This window comes from Chionomys nivalis, chromosome 18 (assembly GCF_950005125.1).
Source record: "Chionomys nivalis chromosome 18, mChiNiv1.1, whole genome shotgun sequence".
NCBI lineage: Eukaryota > Metazoa > Chordata > Mammalia > Rodentia > Cricetidae > Chionomys > Chionomys nivalis.
This window is the reverse complement of record NC_080103.1, coordinates 5,758,105-5,777,509: the sequence shown is the minus strand read 5'-3', so window position 1 is coordinate 5,777,509 and position 19,405 is coordinate 5,758,105. Positions and strand designations below refer to the sequence as shown.

At 38.5% G+C, this 19,405-nt stretch overlaps 1 protein-coding gene across 28 annotated transcripts in view; it reads left to right on the top strand.

Annotated features, from left to right (window-relative positions):
* The window catches only part of Ubap2l (ubiquitin associated protein 2 like), a 59,003-nt gene that overhangs the window by 6,431 nt on the left and 33,167 nt on the right, over nt 1-19,405 (top strand). For 10 of the 28 annotated variants that reach the window (XM_057794080.1, XM_057794086.1, XM_057794076.1 and 7 more), the window contains exons 3-11: nt 963-1,040; nt 2,046-2,156; nt 6,082-6,283; nt 6,650-6,745; nt 9,983-10,028; nt 10,485-10,597; nt 14,189-14,248; nt 16,871-16,923; nt 18,741-18,826. In XM_057794080.1, coding sequence (XP_057650063.1) covers nt 963-1,040; nt 2,046-2,156; nt 6,082-6,283; nt 6,650-6,745; nt 9,983-10,028; nt 10,485-10,597; nt 14,189-14,248; nt 16,871-16,923; nt 18,741-18,826 — 845 coding nt within the window. The remainder of the gene's footprint in view (nt 1-962; nt 1,041-2,045; nt 2,157-6,081; nt 6,284-6,649; nt 6,746-9,982; nt 10,029-10,484; nt 10,598-14,188; nt 14,249-16,870; nt 16,924-18,740; nt 18,827-19,405) is intronic. The other 18 variants (XM_057794092.1, XM_057794096.1, XM_057794091.1 and 15 more) reach the window with 3 other exon arrangements.

Here is a 19,405-nt window from a genome sequence, read left to right as displayed (position 1 = left end):
GTATCTTAAGCATTACTTTATTATTTTGGTTTTTTTAGGTAGGGTTTCTCTATCCCTGGCTGTCCTGGAACACACTTTGTAGACTAGGCTGGCCATAGTCTCAGATCAGTCTGTTTCTGCCTCCTGAGTGCTGGGATTAAATGTGTGCACCATCACTGATCTTTGTTTAGTTTTTTGTTTTTGGAGAGAGGGTTTCTCATTTGTAGACTAGGCTGGTCTTGAACTTATCGAGGTCGGCCTGCCTTTTCCTCTCAAGTATTGGGATTAAAGGTGTATGTCACTACTACCCTGTCTTGTTTAATTTTTTATGTAAGTTTTTGTGGTGCTGAGAATTGATCCTACAGCTTTGAGTAGTCTGGGTGAAGAGATTCATTGGGCTGTCTCCCCAGCCTTGTTTTTATTTACTGTTTTTGAAATTTTGAGACAGGATCTCATAAAGTTGTCTAGACTGGCCTTGAACTCATTCTGTAGTCCAGGTCAGCCCTGAGCTCTTATTTTCTTGCCTTCACCTCTCAAGTAACTGGGATTACAGACTTGAATCAACAGACCACCTTTTTTTGCAGGGGAACTTGCATTGCTGAGGATTGAACCCAGAGCTACCAGTTGAACCTAGCTACTTGCTAGGCAAGTGCTTTACTGCTGAGCTACATTTACAGTTTACTGCTTTTTGGCGGGGTTGGGGGGGTGTTGAGACAGGGTTTCTCAGTGTTTACAGTTCTAGCTGTCCTAGAATTCAATCTGTAGACCAGGCTGGCCTCAAACTCACAGAGATCCAACTGCCTCTGCCTCTGGGATTAAAGACATGCTACCACTGCCTGGCTCTTTTATTTTATTTCCTTTTTTTTTTTATTATAAGAAAAAAGAAGCTAGGATGCTAGAGAGTAAAAATTTACTACTTAGGTCCCTCTTAGTTAATTTCTTATCTCTTAATTAAAGTTTCTTGATTCTATCTCAATTCCAAGGCTACTGCAGAGCAAATTCGGCTTGCACAGATGATTTCGGACCATAATGATGCTGACTTTGAGGAGAAGGTGAAACAAGTGAGTATCCAACTAGTTTTCTTTAAGCTAAGAAAATATCAGAATGGAAGTAGTATTAAATGTCATTGATGCTTATATTGAATAAGTGTATATACATTGAGTATAATTATCCTGGGTAGGGAGATGGCTCAGTGGGGAAAGTGCTTAAGAACCAGGCTTTGAATCCCATAAAACCTGGTAAACCATTTATAGGAGCACATATCTGTAATCCCAGTGCTTTACTGTGAGATGGGAAGTGGAGATAGGAAAATCTGAGCTTTTTATACAATGGTGAACAACCAAAGACAGGCCGTCTGAAGATGGAAATGTAGGACTGACACTAAGGCTGTCCTCTAACCTCCACTCCTGCTACATACATAGAAATTTAAGTACATATGCACACACGGAAAAATAATTACATTCAGTGTTAGCTTAGACCATTAAATAATTGTTTTCATTGCTTATATACTGCATCCCTTTGAATAATTAACCTTGTCCAAAAAGTTTTATCCTAACAGTTTTATTCTGTGTGTGTGTTCTGATGCACACAGAATCTTGTGAATACTAAATTGGATCTATGAAGTGTGAAAAATGATATATAGAACAGAAGCTTGTGTGTTATAGCTTGATTCTCCATTTGATGTTTAATTACTTTGAATATTTTTTTACCTCATCCCTAAGCCACGAGTGTTAAATTTTTGCTTTTCATAACATTTGGATATGTTTGTAGGTTTCATGTTATGGTACTCAGTGTGGAGGCAATATGATAATCTGTGGGGGTTGGTTTTCTCTTCCTATCTGTAGGTCCTAGGGATTGAACTCCAGTTGTCTGACTTAGTTTGAAGTACCCTTACCTGCTTAGCCATCTCTTAGACCTTAAAAGTTTTTCTTTTGAAAGTATAATTATGTTTTATATATGTTGCTTTTTAATCTTGTTTCTTTAAATTGTAGCTGGTGTTTCCTCCCTTCATCTGGTTTCTTTTATGGAGTATAACTTGCTTATGGTTACTGATTTTTCTCTTTCAGTTGATTGATATCACAGGCAAAAACCAGGATGAATGTGTGATTGCTTTACATGACTGCAATGGAGATGTCAATAGAGCCATCAATGTTCTTCTGGAAGGAAATCCAGATACGGTAGAGTGCTAATAAAGTGTTTATAGAGTGGGGTCCTGGGTTGGGAATCTAGTAATTCTAAAAACATCCAGTGGGCAGATGATCTTAAACCAATGTATCCTTTCGCTAAATAGAATAATAAACTTCCATGGAGATTGTGGTAAATTACAAATGTTATACTTTTTGTGGTAAATTACAAATATTATACTTTATGTATACATGAGAATCATAGGAAAGCAAGTGAAGTCTGGAATAAGTTATTCATTCCAGAAGACTGATTTCAAGGCTTATGAGGCTTGGGTTACTTTGAATTAGCTGTATTACTTACAGTCTTGATTACTAATCATGGAAGATTTCTGTTCATTTTAGTTGCTGATAAAGAGTCACAAATTGCTAGATTCTAAATAGAGGACAAACATCACTTGTGTTGGAATTTAGACTAACTGCTCTCATATCTCCTTCCCACTAGTAAGACTTTTTCTTTTTGTGTTTGTCATGTTTTTAATTTAACAACAGAACACTATCACATTTGCGATATTGCTACAGCACTAGAGAACTTTTATGTGAGAAGATCATTTTGAAACATTTTCACTATATTGGTCTTACATTGAGGATTTTTTATTGGGATAGATTTCATCCCTTAATATATCAATTAAAGATGTTCATTTGTTTTTTTTTTGAGATATGGTTTCTCGGTATTCCTGGCTGTCCTGGAACTCATTCTGTAGACCAGGCTGGCCTTGAATTCAGAGATCCACCTGCCTCTGCCTCTAGAATGCTGGGATTAAAGGCATGCATCACCACCACCCGACTCAACTGTTTAAAGATATCAACTGTCAGCAAGCCACTACAAAATTATTAGTTTCTTAGGATAAAAGCAAGTAGTAGGAAATGGGTTTACTTTTATTTTTAATTTTTACTTACTGTCTCACAATTTCTTTACATATAGTATATTTGATCATATTTCCCCCATTAGCCTTTCTTATCTTCTTCTGCCTCCTGCCAAACTTCTTTCCAACATGTCTTGCTCCTATTTTACTGCTTATGTGTGTACCTTTAATTAGACTTGGGTGTGTGAAAATGGGTTGGGAGTTGCTTACTTGAGCAAGGGTTATTTTTCAGTGCTACATCAGTAATATGATTCCCTCTCTTCCAGCAACCATTAACTGCCTGTATCTCTTTAGGCAGGAATGGGGCCTTTTGAGCCCTTCTCCCATCCATGATGGAATGTTGATGGACCTAGTATTGTGCCAAGTCACCACTGCTGATAGGAGTTAATGGTGTACTCGCCATGTCATATCCAGAAGATGCTTTTCACAGCACTCCTTCCTATCTTCTCTGGCTTTTACATTCTTTCAGCCATATTCTGACATTCTCCCTCAGTCTTGGGAGGGGTGCTGTAGATACCCTACTTGGGCTAAGTATTCAGCATTTACTTATTCTTACCACTGTGATCAATTAATGAGTCTATCAAATATTGCTCACAACAAAAAGAAAAAAAGAATTTGTTTAGAGCTTAATGTGATGCATGTTTTAATCCCAGCACTGGGTAGACAGAGGCAGACAGTTATCTGTAGGTTCTAGGCCAGTTTGGTCTACATAGTGAGTTCAAAAATAGCTAGGGCTGGGACTGGAGAGATGTCTCATCGGTTAAGAGCATTGCCTGCTTTCCCAAAGGTCCTGAGTTCAATTCCCAGGAACCACATCGTGGCTCACAACCATCTGTAATGAGGTCTGGTACCCTCTTCTGGCCCACAGGCACACATGCAGACAGAATATTGTATACATAATAAATAAAAAAATATTTAAAAAAAATAGCTAGGGATGTATAGATCTTGTCACAAAAAAAGAAAAGTAAATATTTAGAACTCAGTTTAATACCCTGTTCATTTTGTTGCTTTCCCTCCCTCCCTCCCTCCCTCCCTCCCTCCCTCCCTCCCTCCCTCCCTCCCTCCCTTCCTTCCTTCCTGTGGGTGTAAGAGGGTTTTAGCGTGTGTGTGTGTGTGTGTGTGTGTGTGTGTGTAACCGTTTTAGCCTTAAATCAATCTTCTGCCGTAATCTCCTGAGTATTAGTGTTTTTAGTGTGTGTTCATATGTGTGGTGGGGCAGGTACAAGTGTGTGAGACTAGAGAGTAACCTCCAGTGTTGTTCCTCAGCCATTTATTTTGTATTATTAAGATTATTAAGCCGGGCGGTGGTGGCGCATGCCTTTAATCCCAGCACTTGGGAGGCAGAGACAGGCGAATCTTTGTGAGTTCGAGGCCAGCCTGGTCTAAAAGAGCTAGTTCCAGGCCAGGCTCCGTAGCTACAGAGAAACCCTGTCTCGGAAAAAAAAAAAAAAAGATTATTAAGACAGGGTTTCTCTGTAGCTTTGGAGTCCTGGAACTCTGTGTAGACCATGATGTAATTAAACTCATCGAGATTCACCTTTCTCTGCCTCCCAAGTACTGTGATTAAGGGCGCCACTACCTCCCGTCTGTTGTATTTTTTGAGACAAGGGGCTCTCTCAGAAGATCTGGAACTCAATTAGACAAGCACCAGGGATCTTCCTGTCTCCGCCTCACCAGTACTAGGATTACAAGTATATGCTACCATGTTGGACTTTTAATGTGAATACTAGGGCTCAAACTCAGGTTCTCATACTTGTGTGGCCAAGCACTTTAACTACTTGTTGTAAAATGGAGACTGTTTGTTTGCTCCCGGCAGCCCAGACCTGAATAATCACACAGAAGCTATATTAATTACAACACCGTTTGACCTATTAGCTCAGGCTTCTTATTGCCTAGCTCTTAAATATTAAAATAACCCATTTCTATTATTCTGTGTATCATCACGAGGCTGTGACTTACCAAGTAAGATTCCCATGGTCATCTCCTTTGGTAGCTACATGGTGTCTTATTGACTGTACCTACTCTCTCTCTCTGTCTTTGTTCGGATTTCCCACTTGGCTTTACTCTGCTAAGCCATTGGCCAGAACAACTTCTTTATTACCAATGGTAATAAAACATATTCACAGCATTACAAAGGTGAATCGCACATCAACTTGCTATCTCTCGAGCCCTGTACATTTACAGGAGTGAAATGTAAATCTCAAACTTGATACGTTCCTGCTTCAATTCCCACCGCCATCACTCCCTGGTGCTGGGATTACAAGTGTAGACCACCATGCACCATGTCTGGCTTAAAATACTTACTTTTGTTTATGGATAGTCTTGTTTTACTATTATTTTATGTTTTTAAAAAATTTACTGATTTCTTTTTTGGTTGTGTGATATGTGTAGGGGTATGTGCATATGGAAGTCTAGCAGTCGGGTTGGTTTTCAAGGCAAGTCTTCTTACCTGGGAGCTTTCTCACTGGTTGTCCTCATGCCTTTTAAAAGTTCTTACATTTTCTTTATAGAAATTATATTTTGCTTATTTTCTCTCACCTTGTGGCTTTTGTCTAGTGCTGTAAACCTGATCTCACTATATCAAAAAGGGAAAACAAGCTACAGAATATAAGCTTAGGGCATATTTAAATCAGCTACAATAATAAATCAAATGGGGAGTCAGTGCTGGTGGCGTTGAATATTTTTTAGTGGACGAGATCATAAAAACCAGTGTCTAAAGATGATCAGAGTAGTAATGAGTAGTAATTCTTTTTCCTTACAGAACTCAGTCTGGTGCCCGAAGCTAATAGACACACAGATTTCTTTTTTTGAGACAGGGTTTCTCTTGTGTAGCCCTGGATGTTCTGGAACTCATGATGTAGACCAGTTTGGCCTTGAACTCAGAGCTCTGCCTTCACCTGCTTCCTGAGTTCTGGGATTAAAGGTGTGGGCCACTACTGCCCAGCACAAAATTTCTTAAGCTGTTGATCCTGAGAAAATAATTGTACCAGCTTTCACCTCTGGTGTACTACTTGTAGTCCATATCGATCAGTCACGAGTGCTCTACCTTTCTTCAGCATTCCTGGGAGATGGTTGGGAAGAAGAAAGGAGTCTCAGGACAGAAGGATGGTGGACAAACTGAATCAAATGAAGAAGGAAAAGAAAATCGAGACCGTGACAGAGACTATAGTCGGCGACGTGGTGGGCCACCAAGACGGGGGAGAGGTGCCAGCCGTGGACGAGAGTGTATGCATGGGGCTTTATCAAAACCAGCTGTGGGTCAGTAATGTCTAGACTCCAGGGATATGTCAGGCCCCTGCTAGGCAGGACCCTGGAACTGTTATGTCACCTGTTTGTTTTTCTTCCCACCCATCTATTAAGGTCTTGACATCTTTTGCATGTAGCCTTTCTTATAACAGTCACTAATATGTTCCTAAAAAAACCATGTAGTCATTAGTAAAGTCACTTGACTCAGCTCTCTGTGTGTCTCATCACTCTTTCTTTAGTAACCTTCATGTTCCATCCTACCAAGTCATGCTCTCTTAGTTTTGTCTCCTTGACACTGTATTCAGTATTATATATATATCAATATAAAGTATGTATCTTCATTGACCTTGTTCTGGCTGTGTATGTTTTATATTTCAGTTCGGGGCCAGGAAAATGGATTGGATGGCACCAAGAGTGGAGGACCTTCTGGAAGAGGTGCAGACAGAGGCAGAAGAGGCCGTGGCCGAGGCAGAGGTGACAGTTTGGTGGGGAGGTGATAAGTAGGCATTTACCTTAGTATGGTTAACAGGCAGATATGTACTAGTGTATATATTTATGCTGGGTAGGATGGGAAAGAAAGTAGTTAGTCTTGCTATGTAATACACTTGTTTGAAGATTCAGCAGTGTGTGTGAGCATATTGTGTGTGTGTTTGTTGGTGGATGGGGAACCAGAGGTCAACCTTAGGTGACAGTGTTCCCCGAGTGCTTTTTATTTTCTAGTTTTTCATTTTTTTAGTGTTATTTTATTTATTGTTTTTAAATGAGCTATGCATTTTTCCCTACTCCCTTCTCTCTCTTCCCTCTCCTCTTACACTCTCCCTCCTGCCCCCCACACTCCCAATTTACTCAGGAGGTCTTGTCTTTCAATTTAGGCCTTTATTAGACCTTTCTCCCCCCTCCCCAAGAAAGATTATATTTGCATGATGATAAACAGTGCGTTCAGGGATTCTAAATTTCTTTTTTCACTCCTTCCTCCTACCCATTTCCTTGACTCTGTTCAAAGTTTCTGAGAGATGACTAAAGGGTTTTTTGTTTGTTTTTCTGTTTTTTTTATTTTGCTTGTATATGCTGGGCAAGAACTCTAACCTTGAGTTATAACCACAGTAGAGGGCATCTGATCTAGATTTAGAATTACAGACTGATAGGAACTACTATAGGTTCTGGAAACCAAACCCAGATCTTCTATAAGGGCAGGAAGCACTCTTAACCACTGAACAATTTCCATTTAATGTTAAAAGTAGCATTATTTTGTCTTTATTTACTTGGCTTTTCGAGGCAGGATTTCTCTGTGTAGCTTTGAATTTACTTTGTAGATCAAGCTGGTCTTGAACTCAGAGATCTGTCTGCCTTTCCCTCCTGAGTGCTGAGATTAAAGGCATGCACCATCAGTTCCTGGACTTCAAAGTACCATTTTAACCAATCCATAAATTTTAAGTGAATGATTATTTATTTATTTAGGATAGTGTTGAAAAAGTGACTTAAAATGCATATGGCTTTAAGACATTTTTTCCTTGTGGCTGGGAAATGCTGGTAAATGTTACTCCATTACTTCCCAGCTCAAGGTCTGCCCAACCATCTTATCCCCATGTTAAGTAATATAAAATCACTTAATTACATTTTTATTTTGTGTGCATATATGTGTTTGCTGTTCTTGCATAGTGTAACATGAAGGCTGATTTTTTTGTCCTGGCCACCCAGCCCCAAAATAATCACACAGAAACTAAACTGTATTCATTAAATCACTGCTTGGTCCATTAGCTCTCGCTTCTTAATGGCTAACTCTTACATCTTAATTTAACCCATTTCTATTAATCTGTATATCACCATGAGGTCATGGCCTACCAGCAAAGTTTCAGCGCATCTAATTCTGGCCACAGATCCATGGTATCTCTTGACTCTGCCTTCTTCCTCCCAGCATTCTGTTGAGTTTTCCCCTCCTAGCTCTGTTTCCCTATAGCTCTGCTATAGGCCCAAAGCCTTTATTCATTAGCCAGTCAAAGAAACACATAGAAGAACCTCCCACACCACCAGAGAACTTGGGTTTTGGTTCCAGCATCCACATAGTGCCTCACAACCATTTGTAACTCCTGTTTTGGGAGATCTCATGCTTGCTTTGACCTTCTCAAGCTCTTCTCGCACTTGCGTGATGCACATATAAAAATCTTTGGAATGGTGTTCCATTTACATAGCATGTTCAATCCTGGCAAGGCTGTATGTGTATAGTGAGACCATGTTTCTGAAGAATAATCAAATAAAAATAAATATATTTTTAAATGTATTATATATATAGGGTTCTGGGTACCAGATCTCATTATAGATGGGTGTGAGCCATCATGTGGTTGCTGGGAATTGAACTCAGGACCCCTGGAACAGCAGTCAGTTCTCTTAACCTCTGAGCCATCTCTCCAGCCCTAAATATTTTTTTTTAAGCAGTCAAAAAAGTCACCTGGATGGTTGGTCATTCGGCTTAATGGCAAGGCTGGCCTAGCATGCATCGCATGCATTGGGTTTGATACCTTGCACTGAGGTGGGAAAGTGCAGTATTTATCCAAAACAAAAAGTTTGACTAAATTCACATTCATGGATAAGCATGGCAGTCTGCTTATTTTACCAGATTTTGACCAAAACACCACCACCAACAAAAAGCCCTAAATGCTTTGTACAGAACAACAGCGAGAGTGCCAAGGGAAAGGGTAGTCTACACTTTTACTAAGAGTCTTTCTCTCTGGCCGGGTCAGATGGGATTTCAAAATTGCTTCTTAAGGTATTCAGTGCTGTTGTCAGCCACCTCTGGCCATTTTTTTCTAAATAACATCAATTATGTTATCTGTTAATGAGACATTGTAGGAGAAAATTTGCACAAAAACCAACGAACAAACAGAAGACCAAAACAACTTTGGGTTCAAGATTAATTGTTACATATGTATTTGCTCTAAGTTTGGCTCTAGTAAGCTTTGGTGGGAAGCTCTGGTTTTAATTGGCTTCTTTCTCCCTTTTTTTTCTCTTACTGTTCCTTGATCTTAAACAGTCCTACTTTGTATTTTGGGTGAATTTTCTACTTTTTGAAAAGTTTGCAAAGTTATTTGGGAAGTTGTTCTCTATGTACACTTCACAACATATGTACACAGCATATTTAGTCTTAGTACTTCATTGATAATGGAGAGTCCACAAAGGACTCAAGGTGGTGGGGTGATTAGCACTGTTTCTCATCTCTCCTGTACATTCAGACCCACTGATTCTGAATTGTCAGTTGCAATTTCATAAACCCAGTTAAAGGAACAGCTCCTATCAGCCAAAAGTGACACAGAATTTTTCTTGCTTTTTTTGCTGGACCAATCGAAGAATGCATCTAGCACCTTGGCCTTTTTTTGTTTGTTTGTTTGGTTTTTTGATACAGGATTTCATTGGCCTGGAGCTCACTAGTAGTCTGTTTGACTGGTCAGTGAATCCCAGGGATCCATCAGACTGAGGTTCTTATGCGTGGATGTCAAACACTTTGTTAGGTCTCCCTAGCCTAAGACTCAGCAGTCAAAGACTTAAGCAGCAAATAAACAGCTGTTGACAGTAATAATTGTCCCGGGTTAAATTAACTGGTGTGTTCCATAGGACTGAATGAAAGAAAATTTGGTAGCAATCACTTGCTATTCATAAGTGTCTGGGCTGGTTAGGTGTTCAGTATCAACTTTTAAAATATGCCTATTTTTTCTGCAGGTAGCTCTGGTAGGAGAGGAGGAAGGTTTTCTGCTCAAGGAATGGGGTAAATTTCATTGATTTCTAATTTTTCACTCTTAAGAATCTTAGCCAAAATGAGATCAGAATGTTTGTAGACTTGTTTTTTGAAGAGAGCTCTGCTTTCTTACTAACCTGAGCTGGCTTTAAGCTCACAGTCCTCTTTGCCTCAGCCTCCCAAATGGTGGTATTATAGAGGTATACTATGATACCTGGTTGATTTGTAGATGAATAAAAAAGTGTAGATTTGTGCTCTTTTCTTAGATTCAGGCATTTACCATCTGAGTCACTTGTGTATAGCTTAGCTTTGCCATTTTGCATTGGCTGATAAGAAAAACAAGCATGTGAGATTATAGAAGGGGCAGTGACTAACTCATCTCCCTTAGGAAGGAAATAGTTTTATTCTGATTGTTTTATTTGAGTTAACATTTGTTGAATCTGCTAATGCAGTTAGAAATTCAAAAGCTTTCTTTTTTCCCCCCAGAACCTTTAACCCAGCTGATTATGCAGAGCCAACCAATACTGATGATAACTATGGCAATAGTAGTGGCAATACGTGGAACAACACTGGCCACTTTGAACCAGATGATGGAACAAGTGAGTGACTTTTCTGTCTTTGGGATTTTTTTTGGCATGGTGCTGTGGATTCAAAAATCAGGGGCTGTGCATAATAGGTAAATGCTCTACCATGGAGATGTACTCAGTCCTGGAAATAACTTTGTTTGAATCATTTCTGTTATCTTATTTTAAGGTTATACTTAGATTTAAAGGCAGAGAGCACCCAGACAGTGGTGGTACACACCCCTTTAATTCCAGCACTCTAGAGGCAGGAGCAGGTAGATCTCTTGAGTTTAAGGCCAGCCTGGTCCACATAACGATTACCAGCACAGCCAGGGATGAACAGAGAAACCGTGTCTAAAAAAGCAAAATAGAAAAAACAAAACCAAAAAACTCGAAGTGTAATTTTTAAGACCTGATATAGAGATGATGATATAGGGATGAAGAGATATATAAATGTTAATGTGTATATTTTTGCTTAGCCATGGTTTTGTTAACGTATCTTGATCACTGTTTTATGAAGTAGCCAGCATGGTGTTGTGCTTCCTCTTCCCCCTTATTATTGTTTTGTTTTTAACATACTTGCAAGCTGGCCTGGAACTCATTTTTTTGATTTCGCTTCCTAAGTGCTGGCATGATAGAGGTGTGTCAATCAATACACCTGACCTTATATCAGTCCTCGCTTAAGAAAATTTTGTGCATTTTGTTATTGACAAGACTAGATCTCCTGTTATAAACTATGTAACTGAGGATGGCTTTTTTTTTTTTTTTTTTTTTTTGGTTTTTTCGAGACAGGGTTTCTCTGTGGCTTTGGAGCCTGTCCTGGAACTAGCTCTTGTAGACCAGGCTGGTCTCGAACTCACAGAGATCCGCCTGCCTCTGCCTCCCAAGTGCTGGGATTAAAGGCGTGGGCCACCACCGCCCGGCCTGAGGATGGCTTTGAATGAACTCCTGGTCTTCCTGCCTCCACCTGTCCAGGAATTATATATAGGTGCATACACTATAACTGGCTTTAAAAGAGACTTTATCATCACCATCTTAATGATAAAGCTTAAGACTGAAAAAGAGATAATGAATTTACTTGTATTTGAATTCAGAACTATTTGACTCTAAAACTTTATATTCTTTGCATTATTTCATATGGCTACTTCTATCTCTGAATGTATTTCCTTTAGTGTTCTTTATTAGAGTAGTTTCATCTTTTGTGTATAATTAAACCAATTAAGTTACTTATCGTCAAGATCAACAGGACTCAGAATCAAAGTCAACACTATTGATTTGTTTTCTGATAATAAAATAGAAATATTTCCTTATTTCCCCTCAGGTTTTATTTGTTTTTTGTTTTTTGAGACCGGGTTTCTCTGTGTAGCCTTGGCTGTCCTGGAACTCACCCTGTAGACTAGTCTCGTCTCACAGAGATCCGCCTGTCTCTGCCTCCAGAGTGCTGGGATTAAAAGTGTGTACCAAAATATCCAGTTTGGAATGTCCTTCTTTTAAAAAAAAAAAAAATTCATTTTTTGATGTATCTTAGTATCATATCAAGAAGAGTAGTACTCTAGTTTTCCATTAAGTGGTCACTTGTTAGAGTATTTATAGGATTTGAATAAAACCACATTTTTCTGGCTGACTTTTGTACCTCATCTAGGTATCATGTAAATGTTTAATGATATGTTTAGGCTTATGGGATACACCAAGTTATGTTCAATGGCTAAAGACAATGTGCTGTTTAATGAGAGCAGCTCCAGAATCTTGTGGGTTTTTTTTTTGTTGTTGTTGTTGTTGTTTTTTTTTTTTTTTCCGAGACAGGGTTTTTCTCTATGGTTTTGGAGCCCGTCCTGGAACTAGCTCTCGTAGACCAGGCTGGTCTCGAACTCACAGAGATCTGCCTGCCTCTGCCTCCCGAGTGCTGGGATTAAAGGCGTGCGCCACCACCGTCCGGTTCCAGAATCTTTAAGAAGGTTTTAGCTTTTGTTTGATATCTTCATGGTGCTGGGGATTGAACCGGGGGAGTGTTCATGCTCAACAAGAGCACTGTCCTTGGCCTCTAGAGTGCCTTCTTTTTTTTTTTTTTTTTTTTTTTTGATGTCATCTAACTTTTCCTGTCTGAGCTGACACATGAGAGCTTGTTGTTTTTCCTGTTTATAAAAAGGTCCAGGCGTGTGATGGTGGCACACGCCATTAGTCCCAGCATTCAGGAGGAAGAGTAGATCTCTTGAGTTCGAGGCCAGCCTGGTCTACAAGAGCTAGTTCCGGGACAGGCACCAAAGCTACAGAGAAACCCTGCCTCGAAAAACCAAAAAAAAAAAAAAAAAAAAAAAAGTGCCTGGCGGTGGTGATGCACGCCTTTAATCCCAGCACTCGGGAGGCAGAGGCAGGCGGATCTCTGTGAGTTCCGAGACCAGCCTGGTCCACAAGAGCCTACAAGAGCTAGTTCCAGGACAGGCTCCAAAACCACAGAGAAACCCTGTCTCCAAAAACCAAAAAAAAAAAAAAAAAAAAAAAAAAGAGGTCTCGGTTTAACAGGGGCCTGAAATTTGTTTGTTGACATGTTACCATTAAAATTTAAAAATTTTACCATATGTGTGTGTATATGTGTATACACACATACATATATGCATACATATATATGCATATACATATAAATGTTTTGAGTGTTTTGTTTGTATGTATGTCTGTATACAGTATGTGTGTTTTTTGCCTGTAGAGTCCAGAAAAGGGTGTTAGTTAGATCTCTTAGAACTGGAGATTGGATAGTTATTTACTGCTATGTGGGTGCTGGAAATTGAACCTTGGTCCTCTGGAAGAGGCCAGTGTTCTTAGTCATGGGGGCATCTTCCAGACTTTTAAAAAAGTTTTAATATTTACCATGGGCGAAGTCAAAGTTGAGGTATTGAAAAATTGTGGTCATCTTATTAGGTTTTCCTATCAATTGACTATAAAATGATGTTTTCACTTAATACATTGTATAGACTTTAGAATTGTTCTTTATTCATTTATTAGTTTTGTAGAGGCACTGGTAGCTGTCTAAATAGAAAAAAACATTCCTCGTTTTTAGTTATAGTGTATTCTTGAATATTTAGCTTTTTAATCTTGGGAAGAAGAGATAGTTGAAATGAAGTGACTGTCTTTTAGTTTAGAATAGAAAACTTAGAGAGGGGTGTGTGTGTGTGTGTGTGTGTGTGTGTGTGTGTGTGTGTGTGTATCAGGGACTGGGGTGAGGAAGAAATGATTCCCAGTCATTATCCATAGCTATCTTTAACTAAGAATCTGGTTAGTAAACAAGGACTGTTGTAATGATTAGAAAAGGTCAGAGTTTTGAAGTCTGGAGTCATAATTATGTGTGGATAGAATGAAATGGTCGGCGATGCCACTGTCATCTTGGTGCAAAGAATTGGTGGTAGCTTCGTAAGCTCCTTTTGTCAACTTCATGATGTGACATACCTTTATGCATGATCTCTTTTATGTTTTCATAGAACAAACTTCAAATTCCTTTTTTAATTTAAGAAATAATTCAAATCTACCCTTAAAATATCCACAGGTACAATGGGACTTATGTATTGGGGGCAGATGTTCTCATTCACAAGCAAAATTTCACTGGTTGTTTTTCTTTTCTTTTCTTTTTTGTTTCAGGACTTGATTTCATTGGGGTTGAGGGGTCAAATTATCCCCGAAAATTTGAGACTGCTCCTGGTATGATACATCCAGGCGCCTAATTGCCCCGGATATTTTTATAGATTTTTATGAACTGAAATATCTGTGGATATGTCATTTTTCTGTCTTTCTGCTTTTTTTCTTTCTGCCTTTTTCTTTCATTTTCTGTGCTCACTTTTCCCTCCCCAAAATATATTTGTTTCATAAATATTTGGCATTTACATTGCCCGAGCTTTGTGCTGTGAGAGTGCAAACTTGAATCTTTGTAGAACATTTCATCTTGCTGTTCCTGGCTCCCTTATCCATGATCACACTTCCAGTACAAGCAAGCATCAAGCACTAGTTTTTGTATGTTTCCTATCACATCAAGTAACCAGAGCGTAGAAAGAAAATTCTTGCACAAAGCATCTAGTTTAGGCAACTTTTTAGTCAGGATTACGTTAAGTGCTAACTCCTTTGGGTTAGCACAGGTGTCAATGAGGAGAAAGAAAAGAACCACCGAGTGAGAGGATATGATTTGTGATTTGTATTTCTCTGTAGAAGATTATTAAGTGCTTTGAAATTTTTAGGTTTTTTTTCCTAGTGTCACTATTTTTTTCTTTTTTTTCCCCTTAATAAGGTGGAATTTTACTATGTAGACCAGATTGACCTCAAAACTGTTGTGTGTATACACATTCTTGTCTGTCTGCATGTGTAAACATGTGCACATGAAACCCGGAGGTCACTGTTGGGTTCTTCTTCATTCTGTCGCTGTCCAGCAAGCTCTAGTAATTATTTTTTGCCTCCCTGCTACAGCATTAGTCTCATGCTTGGTTTTGTTTTTGTGATGTTAAGCAAATCATGCTCCCATTGAGCCAAATGCCAACCCTGTACCCAACTTCTATGTAGTTGTTGATAATTGAACTCAGGTTCTCATGCTTGCATAAAAAGACTTTATCATCTTTCCTTGCCTCATACCGTCCAGTTTTGGATGTCCTTGCATCACCGTCCGTGTACCAGGAGGAGGCATACTCAACTATTAATTATTTCTTATTTTTAGCTTGAAATTTTTATTTTATTGAGACAGGGTCTTACTGTGCAGCTTGGGCTGGCCTGGAATTTGCTATGTAGAATAGACTGCCCTAGAACTTAAAAAGATTCTCAACCTCCTGACTTGTGATATTAAAGGAATTTGCCATCATGTCCAGCAATTACTTGTTAGTTCTTATAGAAACTTTCTTTAGATAGGCTTCAAGACTTACTAGACTTACTCTATATATTTTGAGTTCTAGAGTTTTTTTTTTTTTTAAAGAGTAAGTTCTAGTTTCTGGTACAGATAAATTCTTACATTAGTCTTTTAGTAGAAGGGAAGAATCCTATTTTTCAAAAATGTCATATTTTTTTTCTCAGATTATATGTGAGACAAAAATTCTGAGGATAAGGAGTGTTAGAGAATATATAACGCTCTTGCTTTTCAAACATGAGAACTGGCGTTTGGATCTCCACCACCCACTTAAAAATCAGGCAGATGTAGAGGCCTGCATATAACCCAGAACTTGAGAGGAAGAGGTGGGCTCCCCAGTGCAAGCTTAAGCTGGACTACCCAACATGCTCAGCTTCTGGTCGAACTAGAAACCCTGCCTTAGTAAAACAAAGTGATAGGGAAAGATACCTGAAATCAACTTCTAGCTTCCACATTCATCTGAACACCTACCAGCACAAACGTGTTTACATATGTGAACATAGACACAATGCACACACACACACACACACACACCCCAAAACACAACAGAGGTGCCAGGTAAAGTATACGGAAGTGGGTTGATTGTACATAGAAATTTTCAGTGCAAACTTTCAGCTTAAAATAAGAGGAAAATGTACAATGACCTTGGCAGATCAAATTCTATAGTCTCTACAAGTAGGATTAGGACAGTAACTGATGTACATGTTTGATTTAATTTTGTCTTGTATCTCCCAAAGAAGCAACTCTATGTAGAGTTCCCTAGAGTTAATTTGGTTTAAACCAGTAATTTGGCTTAAGAACTTGAGATGATTGAGCTGTTGTTGTTCATTTCTAGTAGCAGATAGGTCTTTTTGTGTGTCTTATGTTCAGCTTTCAAACCTACTCATTCCCCTTTCACTACACATATGTCAATCTTTTATAGTTCTCTACCATTGGTATCATTTCTCTTCAGATTACCTTGGTTTTTGTTGTTATTTGTTTGTTTTATACAAAATAAATAGATGTAGCTTGCATGTTCTGGTTTGGATTAGTTACAACCATCTCATTAAATGGCCACTAAGACAAAGCTGAGGTTCTTAAAGATACTGCATGGCATGCTGAATCTTGCGGGATGGAGGTAGGAAAGGGTCTTAGATGTGTGTGTGTATGTATGTGTATTTATAGTATGTTCTTTTATCTGTTTCTTCAACTCCTGTTGCAGTTCTGTAACCCAACTGAAAGTGGCTATGGAATAATCATCATAATCTTATTAAAGCCCTTTTTACTTTGGTGTTTTCTATGTAGTCTTTCCCTACTTCTGAAGTCAACAAATTCTTTCTGATTACTAAATTCTAATCATACTATTGCTTGTCAAAATGTTAATGTAGTAGTGTTGTCTGAACATGTTTTATACTGACACTTAAATTTATTTTGCCTTTTTTTAAAAAAAAAATTCCTAGGTGCATGGAGAACTGCAACAGAAGAGTGGGGAACTGAAGATTGGAATGAAGATGTAGGTATTCCTGGTCTGTGCCTGACCTACTATGTTCTATCCCTAAGTCATGTTTAGGGATAGAAAATGGATGTGATTCTACTTTGTAAAATGCACTTCTAAGATTCTGACCTAAAACTTTTACATCCAAAATAGTGTTCTGAGCCAGAACATTTCACATATGTTATATGAAGGAGACTGGGCATGGACAGGACTCTGGAACCACACTATGGAAAGGGCAAGTTCAGGTGTGTAAGTCCAATACCTGATTCTCAGATTGACCCAGGAAGATAGAGTGGTTGGGTAGGGTACCAACAATGGAATTAGGACTGGGAACAAGCTAAGTGGTAGAATGCTTGACAAGTATGCGTGAAATCTTGCATTCAAATCCCATCACTGCAAAAAATTGTTTTTAGTTAGGCAGATAGTAGGTAGTACATTGAGTAACAGCTGCTGATGGCATACAACCTATTTGAAATTGTATTATTTGTTATTATTATTATTAATGAATTGGCAACAAATAGAGATTTATGGTATCTAAGCCTCAAGCATTCAGTCTGTTCATTGACCATGAGACTCTAATTCTGCAATTGAAATGACTATCCAGTTAACTTATTGCCAGCTTGACTCAACTTGGAAAACTCGCAGATGATTGGTTTGTAAAGAATTTTCATTAGTGTTACCTAAGTAAACGAATTTTGTTTTCTGGTCACAGTCAAACTTTTACTTGGAAATTGTTTTCAGTGATTATGGATAAACTTATTTTCATATTTTAAATCTGCTTCCCTTTATATTGGTAGGTAAGGTAGCTTTGTCAGATTATTTTGATTGTCAGTCTTAGGTTCCTAAAAATTCCAGTGTTAACAGCATCAAAGGTTAATGATTTTTCTTTTTTGTTTTTATTTTTGTTTTTTCGAGTCAAGGTTTCTCTGTGTAGCCATGGCTGGCCTTGAACTCAGAGACTCAGAGGTCCACCTACTTCTGCCTCCCAAGTGCTTGGATTAAAGGCATGTGCCACCACTGCCTGGATGGATGGATGGATATATATAATTTGTTGTTGTTGTTGTTGTTGTTATTTTTTTAAGGCAGACCTTCACTGTAAACCAGGCTCTCCCAGAACTCATAGAGATCTACCTGTCTTTATAGCTGTGCTAATCTGCTCTGTGAATATGAACAAGTTCTATTTTCTAAAATTTGGTTATGTTAGTAAGAGTTATATTTGGGAAACAGTGGGTTTTCTGTTTATTAGAGATTTAAAATCAGGAATCCAAATAAACCTGAGTCAACTCTTAGGAGGAAGAGTCATCCCCTGTAATTGATTACCTAATTATAGTCCTCAGAAGTCTAATATAGTCAATGCAAAAGTTGAATATAGTTCAAATTCCTGAAAAGATATTTCTTGACCAACACTTGGACCTGAACTCTTAATAGCCAGCAATTAATCTTATTTCTTTCTTCGTCTTGGTCATGCTTTTCCTTTCAATGAGAGAGAGAAAATGGTGGAAGATAAATGTCCTTTGGGTAGAGGTAGGAATTGGGATTTGTAATGAAAAAAATAAAAAGAAATTTTCTCAATATATTTTACTAGCACAGAGATCCTTCCTGTGAGTTGAGTATGTGTATGATGTGACTATGTCTTAATTGCATTTCTTTATTCTGTTCTTTGCTTGGATAAAGCTGTCAAGTAGACTTGATAGCAATTCATTCAGGATTCCTTAGGGTAGATAGTCTTTTGTACAGTTTTTCCCTTTTTCTTGGTGTTGAATTTACATTACCTGCGGCAAATTTCTGCCTTTAACTTTTCTGACACCAGAAGTAACTGATTACTCTCTTTCCAGCTTTCTGAAACCAAGATCTTTACTGCCTCTAATGTGTCTTCAGTACCTCTGCCTACGGAGAATGTGACAATCACTGCTGGTCAGAGGCAAGTGTGTAGTAAAATTGAGTACCTTTTTAAAACACATAGGTTCCTTTTGTTGGATTTAAGAGTTTTTAGTGTACTAAATAGAAGTTCATATGCTGTAGTATCAAACTTGGTTCATCCCTAAAATAGTTAATTTTATCTTTACATGTGTATGCCACATATGTGGGTGTTTATGGAGGCCAGAACGGGTACCAGATTTCCCTTATAGTTGGAGATATAATTGGTTTTGAGCTGTAAGATACAGGTGCAGTGAACTGAACTTGAGTCCTAAAAAAGCATCAACTGCTTTTACTTAACCACTGAGCCATCTTTATAGCCGCCAACCTAAAATAGTTCTTCAATTACATAGATCAGTCTTTTTTTTTTTTTTTTTGGTTTTTCGAGACAGGGTTTCTCTGTAGCTTTGGAGCCTGTCCTGGAACTAGCTCTTGTAGACCAGGCTGGTTTCGAACTCCCAGAGATCCGCCTGCCTCTGCCTCCCGAGTGTTGGATCAGTCAGTCTTATAACCAGCTTTGAGTATGTAACTTGTTTTGAAGTAAACCAGGGAAAGAAGAGTTAAGGAATTTTTTTAATGTAAT